A 12,889-nucleotide genomic window follows, 5' to 3' on the forward strand; every position below is an offset into this window, starting at 1 on the left:
AAGAATCCCTTGTTGCCTTAAAAAGATAGAATCACATAAATCCTTCCAAAAATCTGAAATTTACATTCACTTCCATCATTCTTGTCTTGGTCCTAAGTTTCACCACTGAATATTATACTGAATTCCTAACATACAAAAAACACAAATTCCTACCTACATGTGTACGCTTCTGTCTGCCCTTTTCTGAGGTGTAAATAACCAAAAAGCACATGATTGAGGAGCCGATCCAAGGGATAAAATTGCCAGATAGCCTCGTACCATTCTCTTAAGAGATAACTAGGAATATAAGCACTTAAAAGAAACATTCGCAAAACAATATGAATTTTCTGATTTTTCTTAATATCTAATCCTCCTAAGAGTATTTTCTTAAAACAATCGCAGCATAGAAATGAGAAAGCAATTGCTTCGATCACAAAAGACCATCTAAAACCAGTTTGCACTCCCAGAAGCCGAGGCAGAAAATAGGACAAATCTGGATCCCTTTTATCAAACAGCTGTTAGGATGCAGAGACAACTGAAAAACAACATAAATTGGATTCAAGTACATGCATGGCACCGACGCTGCTGCTTATTTGAGCCAATGGCATTCAAATATCTTCAAAATAAGTAAGAGCACAAAAAATAATTTTGCCGAACATATTTGAACAATCCAAGTCACAGCATGCACAGAATTTACTGTTTAAAGCAATACTCCAGCCTTCAAATGCCTCGACAATGTCAACCACCTTGGAGACTTGAGGCAACCATCAGTGGCTGCTATAGTATAAAGTCGAACTCAAGTTGATTCACGCGAATGAACTCCAAAGAGACAAGTGCAAACATCTATGATATGTAATCAGCTTAAGTGCAATCCAGCATGCAGTTTTAACACAAAAGCACATTAAATGCAATACAGGATCAACTATGATATGTAATCAGCTAAAGTGCAATCCAGCATGCAGTTTTAACACAAAAGCACATCAAATGCAATACAGGATCAACTGAAAGTTGTTTGAATAAAACTACCACCAGTTTTAAACAACTTAAAGGCACTTTTGGCATTGTCATTTTGGAGGGGAAAAAAACTTCAAGAAGATGAAATCTTCGCAAATTAACAATAACAGAAACTGAAGTCTTCCGAAATTCAGGCCACTAAGAAGCAGTAGAAACTATTAAGATGAAAACACTACATAAAGACTTTGCTACATGATATCAACGATCAACTCGGAGGAGAGGCTTTTGCTACCCCACTCGGAACAGCCTGTGTCACAGCAGGAGCATCATAAGAACCATGCGCAGCACCAGATTGCTCTGAATACCCACCAACATTGCCACCATAAGAATCAGTGTATTGCTGCTGCTGCTGGGCATAGCCTGGCTGGCCTGGTGGTGGCATACTGCCATATACCTGCTGCTGCCCATATCCAGGCTGAGGACCTACAGACCCATATGCCGATTGTGCTGGTGGTGGCTGCCCATGGGAGTAAACTGATTGAACTGGAGCAGGCTGAATATAAGCAGTTTGAGTGGTCTGTGGCTGCTGGGCTTGACCATAAACTGGCTGGGTAGGTTGTTTCTGGGATTGAGGAGACTGCTCATAGCCAGGCTGGGGAAATTGCATGGCCTGCCCATATCCAGCCTGAGTAGGGGGTTGGCTCCCATACCCTGACTGTGAAGTTGGGGGCACACCGTATCCAGGCTGTGCAGTCCCCTGTGTAGGATAGGCTGGAGATGTTGTGCTTAGTGGTTGACTAGCGTACCCTTGTTGGGGACCAGTAGGCTGAACTGGTGGAGCCTGTTGAGATGAGGGCACTTGAGTAGGCCCACCTTGAGCTCCATAAGTGGAGGCAGATCCATCTTGACTTGGGTTAGTGGGTGGTGCATATGTTGGCGTGGATCCATAACCTTGCTGATGATCATAGCCAGCTGGGGGATTTGACTGTGACTGAGAGTATCCTGGCTGCGATGCAGGAGCCTGATAGCCACCAGAATAGTTGTCTGGCCCATAACCTTGCTGTTGGCCAACAGTGGTCTGGGAGTACATTGTGCTCCCATATGACCCTTGTGAGCTGTATCTAGGTGGCTGGCCATAATTGTAAGTGGTATTGTCTGCTGGAGCAGCAGGTTGCTGCTGCTGTGGCTGTTGCTGTTGGTTGTAGTAATCATATCCACTTCCTGGCGTGGTCTGCTGAGTTGGAGGATTTGATGACTGATCCCAGCCAGAAGAAAATCCACTAGATGTGGGAGGGTAGCCTCCGTAAGGAGGTTGGGACATGTTATATTGAGGAGGCTGCCCAGAATATGCACCAGGTTGCATGTAGCCATAACCAGGTTGCTGCATTGGGGGTGCTCCAGGTGGACCCCAGCTCATAGGAGGCTGGGGCGGATGGTAACCTTGCTGAGAATATCCTCCAGCTATCTGTGGATTCCTGACTCGATTCTGCACAAAAATGTCTTTCTTAAACTTGCAAAATCCTTTTCAATGCAAGCAAAGAAGAGAAAAACATAACGTATACTTGAACAAAGCAATTAAAGAGTGGTCATGCTAGAAAGAATTCAACAATTCAAAAACACATTCTAATGCAGGACCCAGGTATCACAAATATGCAGATTTAAAAAAAAAATTAACACCAACGTACCACACTGGAGGAAACTGTATCAAGCTAGATCAGCAGATGTCCATCCTCTCCACATTCCAAAACAAATTTGAATGATAGAGAAGTCGCAAAAGCTAGAAATGTTCTCAAACAAAATCCATATATTGAAACAGGCAACAAACGTTCTATAATTGACATGGATAACTGATATTAAATACGGTACTAGTGTTGCATTTTCCACAGTCAGCAGAAAGGGCCACAGTTGTACCAGAATTGATGATTAAGTGCATAAAAAACTTAAAAAAAACTATACTACTGAAAAATAAGCTGAGTTGCGGCCTGACTAGATGACATTGTTTCCCCTTACCATTATAAGGAGGGGCCACCAAAAAAAATTTGACAAAAGCACATTACAGTGAGAGAGAAATCACGATGACAGTTGAGATGAATAAAGAATAAGGCAAAAAATGTCCCCATCATCAACAGCTACCAATTGATAAAACAAACAAACCTTTTTCTTAAAACATCCTTAAAAAAGGCCAACCAGAAAAAATAAAAATGATACAAAACGGACAATGCCAACCATATAGAAGGTGGAAACAGATGTCTAATTAATAGCTTGACCCTCATGAAAAGAAAACAGATGCAAGAATTATCCTGACTATAGAGTCGTTCCAAAGGTAGATCAGAAGAATTTTATATAAGATGTTAAAATAACATTATTACATAAAAGCATATGCTTTATGAGTATATCAATAAACAGTGATATAAAGCTCAAGCTTGGGTAATTTGAGTATTCAATTTAAGATTGCAACGGTGGCATACATAAGCCAGTTACTAAAGGCATAAAGAAATTCATAAGCCCTCAAGATGAAGAGTACAATTAAACAATCAATTGAATGGATAAGATCCCATCCTACATGAGAAAGCAAACAAGAAATATTCCCAGCTAAGAAAAAGAATCTGACAAGATTAAAATGTAGATGGCAGCAACCTAAAAATATTAAAGTTCAGTAGTCAGTTTCATCAAATATATAGGATGGTCAATTTGCTGCAGTTGCATGCCACAATCCAGTAACCATTCTTATTGACAAACGACAATACTATGGAATTGATCAAGGTCTGCAGAACCATCCCGAACCGTCTGGTTCGGAGTGTCCCGAGCCGTACCGGCGGCAGACTGGGATGGTTCCACCATTGAAACTGAGATGCCTCGCTGGAGGGGAAGAAGAAGAGGAAAAGAAGGGGGCAAGGGACGAAGAGGGATAAGGAGAGGAAGGAATAGAAGCCAGCCGGGATTGGCTGGCGGAGGTCGGGGAGCCTCCGCGCAGAGGAGGGGGAGGTCAGGGAGACGCAGGGGCGGGGCTCCGCCTCCTCCGCACGGAGGCTCCCCGGCCAGCCTCTCTCTTCCCTCCTCTCTGTCTCCCTCCCTCCCCCGCTATCTCTCTCCCTTTTCCCCTCTCGTTCTTCCTCTCCTCCACTGTAGAAGATGTGCCGGTACGAGCCCGACACAGCACAGTGTGGGCCCGTATCGACTCGTCCCGTCGGACAACCGATACGGTGCCTGGTATCGATTCCGCCATCCTTGGAATTGATGCTTTTTTAGTGGAAGCATTACAAGCCAATAAAAAAAGGTACTCCATATTGTCTTTTGATGCCTATGATGCTCACTGCTTAAGTGGTGCAAAAAGACATTAACAAGAAAAAACTAAATAAACATTAATATACACAGAGGCATTATTATGATGGCAAAGCATCAATGTATTGATCAGAAATAGGAACACAAGACAGTTACAGGATTCGACAGGAGCATTACTAAGGAATGCGCTAGCATTTCTAACAGAAGAAACTATAAATGCTATACAAAATGCAAAGACCACCAACACAGAAAGATATAAGACAACAAAAAAGTGGATAACAAAGAAAGGTCTCAGCAGTCTATATGCTCAGATATAAATAGCATTCTAGATATTGAAGATTAACAAAAATAACTATAGGAAGCACTCTAATGAAGAATAGAATAGGAAAGGCAAGACAGCAGAGATAAATTAAACAATAAATAATAGAATGGTTATGACCAACAAGTAACAACTTTGCACAATGTATTAAACCGGAATTATACCCCATTGCTCCTGCCAAAGTCAACTATCAGAAGGCTTAGATATCAGAACATATAGTTGACTGTAAGACAATATTAGAGTACAATTTTGTTGCACATGAAATAATATCCTTTCAATACTGAGACAACATAGATGGTGCAACTAAAAAAACAAAAAGTACACAAATAATCAGCTTTAGAGCAGTTTGAAATTAATGATCAAGGAATTTGAAATAGAGAATTTAGATTTGTACTTGCAGTGGAGGATCATCATGATGAAGGGATACACTCAGGTTAGAACAGTTATAACATTCACATAAGTCAAAGAACTGCAAGGTTCTTATATCAAATACTTCAGCCTAGCTGAGCAAGTTATAACAGTTTCTCTTTGCAGACCAACATAACAAGGTACAGGGTACTCAAACTACAGACTATGAAATTGAATGCAAAAAAATAAATAAACCTCAATGTGTGTTTTGTTAGAAGTAAAGCAATCCCAGCAACATTTCTATTTTACTCAATATCTCCTTCAAGAGATCAATCATTATCAATTCTGGAGAGGAGGTTCAAGACCATACCAGTGCCAAGCAAGAAAAGCCATGAAAAGACTGATTATGGGTTGCCTATACCCCTGCACCATGCTGGGGTCACCAGCCCAATGCTAATCCTACAATGATTCCCAAGAACAATAAGCTCAAAAATTATTACAAAAAATCAGTACTCATCCATTGATTTCATCATTCATCTTTCCAAAAGGTGCAGATATAAGGTTGCCTAAGACATTTAACCTGGAAGTGCCAATAGAACTCCAGCACAATATCCTGGAAGGCATGAGATTCACAAAATAGAAATGCTCTAGAGACAAAAAAAGGTACGTTGCCATAACAAATAGATTAAACAGATACTTCCAATGATAAATTCCAGGTTACTTTATAGATAGTTTTAAATGCTAATTCCCAGCCATGTAGCAAGAACAGCAACAAACTGCATATCTACTACAAAATGAAGCATTCTATCAAAAAAACACATATTTGACATCCCATAATTCTGACATATATTTACATTGAGAGCAAGTTAGCTATCATGAAAGATAGAAATCTAAACAAGGAAAATGTTGTGATTGAAGATTTTAATGAAGAAATTGTCTGCTTAGGCAATGGATCCTTCTCCACGCTCCTCCTGAGATCTAATTATAAAATATCACATTTAAGCAATAATGACTGTCCAACTAATAAATTAACAAATTTCATCAATAGTCCTCAGGTTATTAACTTAATAAGCCTAATACGAGTAACTTGAGCAGAACTATTAAATCCATCTAGTACATTGTATGGAAACCTAGCATATATACATCAGCTTGGTCTCCTGAACATTTTATAAAAGCCAAGATTGAAAACAAGAATCAATACACTAGTTTGCTCCATTTAAGAGATCTGGGAACTATGTTTCCCCTTATCAGGTCCCCTCATCCACTCCATCTAAGACCAGCAATTTCTATACCCCCTTATGTTACTCCTAGATACCTCCAATTTACTCAAAACTTTAACAATACTCTTCATAATTTTACCACCCATAAACCATCAGAACATCACTTTTGCTCCTCCAGATAAATTTTGCTTCCAATTAAAACCAACAATTTTGCTTCGCATAAAAAGCAGAACTACCATTGGCGATCAATCTGAACGCTTAAACTGTGAACGGTAACTCTACAAATTCTTGTTTCCTTGTAGGATGCAGATGTAATCCTCTCAATCTCCACGAAAAGGGCAACTCTTCTATTACAAGCGAGTTGTACATGATACAATATAAATTAATAAACAAGACCAAGGATATAACAGTACAGCTACAATGATCAGGATTTTCCTTCAATATCCAGCAAACTCTTAAATGTAAATATCAACTTCACAATCAGGAGAATCTTCACTTTAGTGAAGCAAACATTTCAAAAGGTGTTATCAATCTCAATCAGTGTAATCATATACCTATAAAACCCTCATACCATACAAAGTGCAGAAGATACTTACCAGACGATTGCGAACTGAAGACAATCAAAGATTAAAAATTATCAGAAGCAGAGTAGAACAAGTTACTAGTACAACTTGACACGATAGTACATATTCAGACAAGAGAAAGCTCATGAAACTTGGACTTAACTCCAGTCAAAAGTATAACACAATGCATTTGAAGAAACAACCAAACAAAACAAAGATGAAAAAGATTACATATAAAGGCATGCATGTATATGTATAGTATATGATTATATGTAATTGTGCACACATAAATCGTGGATGAATAGTTGATCGATACTCCAAATTAGACAAACAAATTAATATCAGAAGAAATCAATATAAGTGGTCATTTCAGTTCATGTTTCCCTGTTATTATGATTTTGCCGAACTGGGTACCAGAAAGAAAGAAATATGACAGATAATTTCCTTGATATATTTGAATAAAATGGCCCAAACCCTGCATGCAACATTCAATTCTTTTTATGATGCTTGTTCCCAGCATCTATTAAGCAATGCAGATCTAAAGGGACCAAATCTGGACGAAAGCCCCATATCTCTGATAGTAACAGTATATCCGAGAAATCAAGCATTCACAATCCTTTATATGAGAGCTCAAGAAACACAACATGCAGATAGTGAGCTAATGTGTAAACTAACAGCCCAACAAGTGGCCTTTGTACATACCTCACTAATGACTTCATTGACTAATTGTTTAGCAGACTCAATTTGTTCCTTTGTGCCATCTATCTGTACCGTTCTTTCTGTCGATGTATCACCTGGAGGAAGATGCAAAGGTATCACCTAAAATGAAACAGGCAAATGGTCATTGTTCAGTATCTAAACATAATGGCAGAACAACAGGAAACATTAAAAAATATATGTATACCAAAGTCTATGTCTAGGCATCAATGATCTATAAAGAAAAGGAAATAAACACAAGGATAGAAAAGATATATTGCCTAAGAAAAGTTGGATAATGACTAATTCATGCAAAGAGCATATAGTAGATTATTTTTTAAAAAAAAAAGAAATCTCAAAAAAGTAAATATATTACCAAAACATGGCAAATAAACTTGAATCCAGAAAACTAGAAAGAACTATAATGGCAACAATATTAAAAAATAGCAGATTAAGAGATCACTTGAAGTTCTATGGAGCTCAGAATTGAAAATATTCTGAACAAGTAGTTTATCATATGCACCTTAACAATGAATAAGCATGAAGATGATACTGAAATGATGTTCAAACTATCACATGTTATTAATCCAATCCAATAAGCTATTACAGTAGCACTGAATGCCAGATGCTCTTTTATGTCGAATACATGGAAAAATGGCAGCAAAATGAAAAGGAGAATCAAGTGCTTGCTTCCTTCCAAAGAAATCAAAGAACTAACGAATGCATTAAGCTATCCCAGAACCCAGAGTGTAGAAGCAGGCATTACAGTACTCCTTAAATCTTGTGCCATATCTTTAAAGTGCAAGAGCTCACTGCCACAACTGAGGACTATGCAATACTCATATATAGGATTACTGAACGAGGCTTTTATCTCTGCCAGGATCTCAGTTTGCATTGGTATCAGCACTGATATGATATATTGATAATATCAATCCTTATCATATCAGCCAATATAAACTAATAAATCCAAAGTCATAGGCAAATACAATGTCAATAATGGGGAACCACATACACTACCACAGTCGCATGTAACCCATTCCCTTAAACTACTAATCTCAAAAAATCAATTTTTACTAATTCTGGATATACCATATTGGCCTAGAGTTAGATACCTCAGTTCAAAAATGTAGGCCAACATCTCAGAAAGTCTCAGATCTTTCCAAATTTCCAACTATCCATCCCGACCAAGATCAACCGAGATCTCAGTTCACCTCAATGTCGATCACCCACCAGGATGACCATTGAATCAGCTTTTCAAAATCATGTTAACAAAGGAGGCCCAAAGTTTGATTAATTCTATCATCACATTACATTATAATGCAATCATGTATGGATAATAATAAAACTTTAAAGGAAAAGAAAAGGACCTGGATACGAGCTCCAGTCTTCGCTTGCATGTTTTTTATTGTTTCACCACCTTTACCAATGACCAGACCAACCTGGAATAAGCTCATTTATTAAAGCCTGTAAAAAAATAAGAGAATAAAAAATTGCCAAAAATCAGTGCATATCAAAAATTAGGTCACCTTGTTGTTTGGAACTTGCATTACAAATTGCTCTGCGCCAACTTGTCCACCACTAAATTTTCGAGCAGCAACAATGCCAGAACCCCCAGAATCAGCCTGCACCAGAAGTCATGTCTTGGAAACGTGAATAACCATGCATCTAAAATAGGCCACACAATGCATCAACAATTAAACCAAGAAACCCGTATGTAATACCTCCGCAAGCACATCCTTAATCAACTGATCAGCCTTGCTGATTTGCTCAGGAGTACCCATAAGCTCCACCGTTCTAGTTAGCGAATTAGGATCAGCATCTGCATCTCTAGTAACTTGAATTTTGGCACCTGACTGTAGCTGAAGATACCTAATCGTCTCTCCACCTTTACCAATGATGACACCAACCTGAGAAGGGAACAAGAAGCCATTGTCCATGCATGTGCAGTAATTGCAGAATATTCAGTAAACAAACAACAAAATTTCACATCACACTAAGGAGACAAGCAATATATTCAGCAGGAAATAATGAGTACCCTTCCATTAGGAATTTCAATCTTCTTGCTTGAACCTTGATAGCCATACATGGAATATGGGAGAGGGGCGGACACACCACCTTGTAACGCCATTTGCTGACCAAGGGGCTTCTGCAAATGGTCTGATACATGAAGACAAAAAAATGGAACCACGGAGTCAGAAAACTTAAATAGATTGAACGCTTGAGCAAGTTGTGCTAAAGAATATGACAGAAGCAAATCATTCTACTCATTAGCATCTTGACATATAATGTTTGTTTGCATTATACAACTCCTGCTTCATATTCAAAGGAGAGTTCAAAATGTTCTAGATTGGTAGTTGGAAAACCTAGCAAGTTCTTGCTACCCAAATAAAAAGGTCCTTAAATATATGGATTATGGAAAATAAGAAGTCATTCGTCACTTTCTTCTGCTTATAAGGAACTTGGAATTTGGATCTTAGACACAAAACATATCTACTATCTCAATCAAACGGCAATGGTAATTGGTACATCGGCTTCCTTAATATGTTCTTCTGGTAATGGAACCAAAGCATCACCACAAAAAGAAAAAGGCAAGCCCATAACAAAGCGAAGGCTATTACACCATCAATACAGAAAGCAAAAAAACGCAAGCCCCCCTGAGCAAAAGAAAAATCAATTGCCGAAACATAACAACATGACCCTACAACCAATCAAGCAATAAATGTATCAACCACCAGTAGTAAACTGACCACTAGACAGATCCCAAAATTGATAGATTAGAAGCATTTCTAGTTGCAAACCCACTAAATCAAGATGCCAAATAAGATATCAGCAAACATGTTTCGACCCTGTGCAATCAACCAACTCAAATCAACATCAGTCATAGAGCAAAGCACCCAGAAGATCAAGAAAATAAAACTGAAAAAATCCATAGCCGGAGCCTGCAGCAGTCCAGAGTTTAAACACATGATCAACAAAACAATATACAATACCTTAGATAAACCCTAAAAATCGAAGGCACTCGCAAAAAATCAACCCTAAGATTACGCAAAACCTTGGACGAAACCAGAAAACCTCCCAATCCGAAGGCAAGATCGCCAAATAAAACAGCAAGAAAGAACTCACCAGAGCTAAACCCTTTATCGGCCGAATCATCCGCGCCGCCACCGCCGTTTTCGACCTTAGGGCGCTTCGCCTCGGCATCGCTGAAAAGCCGCGCCGCGATCTCTTGCGCCCGTTGCTTGGCGAGCTGGATCCCGTCGGCAGGCGGCGGGACGTTGTTGTATGGCGGAGGAGGCGCGCCCCCGGCAGAGTGGCCATCCGGCGACGCGATCGGTGCCGAGAACCCCGTCGGCCGCCGTGCCAGCGGCTGGGCGACCGGCGACGGCGGAGATCCGGCAGCGTCATCAAACTTTCGCTTGTTGTCGAGGCGAGAAGAGAACTGGAGCTCTTCCGCCATTGGAGCGTTCGGAGCTCGGAGATCAAAAGACGAAAGAGGGGAAAACGGGTGGCGGTGGAGAGGAGATGCTCGAAAAACCCTAGCCTCGGCTATTTGTAGTGGAATTATATATATACGAACTCATCAATGACTCGAGAAAAGGACTCGGGAAGAAACCTTGATTCGGTGGGGCCCACAAAAGGGTGAGTTGTAGTTTGACGATGGGCGCACAATCTGGTGAACTTAAGTTCCGCTCTCCGTGTCGAGGTCATCCGGGGCGATTCCACTTTCCATGGTCTCTCCTGTCTGTGGGCTGCTTCAAATGAACCGTACGATTGATGAGAGCGATGATGATTGGAGTGATGATAGCCGTCGGATGAGTGCGATTCTGCGTGTGAGGGCTTGGGCTTCTTCTTTTTTCTTTTTTCTTTTTTCTTTTTTTTTTTTTTTTTTTTTTTTTTTTGGCACATTGGCAGCTCACACGGGTGTGGAACTTGCCCAAAAACCGCCAGCATAATGAAATGAACCGCAAAGAAGACGGGACAAAAATATAGTCCATCTAAATAAAGTCGCTTCATCTAGCCCGACCTACCTTATTTGGACAATTAAGCTTGGCTATTGGTTCTAATATAGGCTGAGAAGGATTTAAGATAAATGAGTCGACTATCCTGCATATGTTGCCATCTACTAATTTGCTTTGTGATAATTTATGTGTTGTATTATTTATCGAAGGGAAATGTTTTAGGGCACGGCTAAAGGATTTTATTGGGCTTGCATGATATCAAGATAGTAACTTTCTAGAATCCACATGTAATGCATATGCTTGAGAAGATAGGAGGAAAAAAATTACAAATACTTATATACAAAAGAGAATAAATAGATGTACTATATGGAAGTATAGACAAATATAGTATTTTCGGTGGAATACATGATTTAATCAATTCGCTGCAAATTATACCACTCAGCATCAATCCTTTTGTAACGCATGAAAGGAACTTTTTGATAGAAATGGCAACCCAGTATTATACCTTGTCCATCAATAGAGTAGATTAATATTATACAAGGATGTTGGCATTGATTGCACCGGCAATGAATATTTACTTTAAGAATTTTAGAAGATTTTACAAATAACTTCAAAAATTAGAGGGGTTTCATCGTGACTACATGTTGTCCAGTCTAATTTATTTTCTTCTTAGTTTTTTTTTTAAAAGAAAAAATAGTAAACAAAAGCAATACCAAACAGGAACATATAGGGCTCGTTTGGTTCGCGTGAAGCATTTTCTCTTATTTCTGAAAAACAAATTTTTAGGAAGAGGATGCCTAGAAAAGTATTTTTGGTATATTTGGTTGATAATGGAAAAGTGACAAATTTCTTATGTTTGGTTGGCCATCCACTTTTCTGGAAAGGTTATATATAATTTCTATTATGCCCTTAATAAAAATTAGGTCTTTAATGTCTCTTAATGCTAAAGGGACTTTTTGGAAAAAAATAAAAATAGAGTGATTCCCGCCTCATGAGAAAGTAATTTTTCTATAACATATGAGAATCATATTTCCATGGAAATACAACTTTTCCGTCTCTCTCCTTTAAAAACTCCAACCAAACAAGAGGTTTCTCGTTACTTTTCCGTTGACCACACTTTTTTCTCTTATTTTTCCGCAAACCAAACGAGCTCGTATGGTTTGGAATCAGATTTATTACAAGACTTTGCTCTTAGTTTGAGATCTACAGCCTCCATGATGATAAAAAAAAGCTCCTATATTATCTTAAACCTCTTGCCTTAGTTGAGAAGCTCAATGGGACATAATATGAACTTCTGGAAGATGAAACAAGATTATGAAGACGAGCACATGTCACAGTTCTAGATCCAAAAAGAAATATTGTATTTATGCAAAAAAATAATTGGTGAAAAAGACATTGTGAAAGGTTTTAAAAAGGCAGGCATAATGCATTGGAAGTTGAGAAGCAGTCGTCATTCTAGGAGAAGCCACCTTTTCTGTTAGAATAAGCCACCACAAGGGCTTATACGTGGATTTTACCATGCAATAACAAAGTTATTTAAATTTACAAAATTATTTCCTAGATGATGAG

The 12,889-nt window shown here is 38.9% G+C and overlaps 1 protein-coding gene across 1 annotated transcript; it reads right to left on the minus strand.

Moving 5' to 3' along the window:
- Window positions 1–959: 959 nt before the first annotated feature.
- On the minus strand, window positions 960–10,896 carry LOC103711189 (far upstream element-binding protein 2-like). Its single transcript, XM_008797243.4, has 7 exons — window positions 10,485–10,896; window positions 9,397–9,518; window positions 9,083–9,268; window positions 8,888–8,983; window positions 8,729–8,800; window positions 7,368–7,484; window positions 960–2,419 (listed from the first exon to the last, which is right to left on the minus strand). Exons 1-7 carry the CDS (start codon window positions 10,816–10,818, stop codon window positions 1,199–1,201), a joined length of 2,148 nt encoding a protein of 715 aa, XP_008795465.2. The 5' UTR covers window positions 10,819–10,896; the 3' UTR covers window positions 960–1,198.
- Between the last annotated feature and the right edge of the window lie 1,993 nt (window positions 10,897–12,889).

Source organism: Phoenix dactylifera, chromosome 11, assembly GCF_009389715.1.
Source record: "Phoenix dactylifera cultivar Barhee BC4 chromosome 11, palm_55x_up_171113_PBpolish2nd_filt_p, whole genome shotgun sequence".
NCBI lineage: Eukaryota > Viridiplantae > Streptophyta > Magnoliopsida > Arecales > Arecaceae > Phoenix > Phoenix dactylifera.

Coding starts and splice junctions, on each gene's coding strand:
- LOC103711189 (XM_008797243.4), bottom strand. CDS start 10,818: ATGGCGGAAGAGCTCCAGTTCTCTTCTCGCCTCGACAACAAGCGAAAG. Junction 9,269..9,396: donor TTGAAATTCCTAATGGAAGG/GTACTCATTATT, acceptor TTCCCTTCTCAG/GTTGGTGTCATCATTGGTAA. Junction 8,984..9,082: donor TTAAGGATGTGCTTGCGGAG/GTATTACATACG, acceptor CTTCTGGTGCAG/GCTGATTCTGGGGGTTCTGG.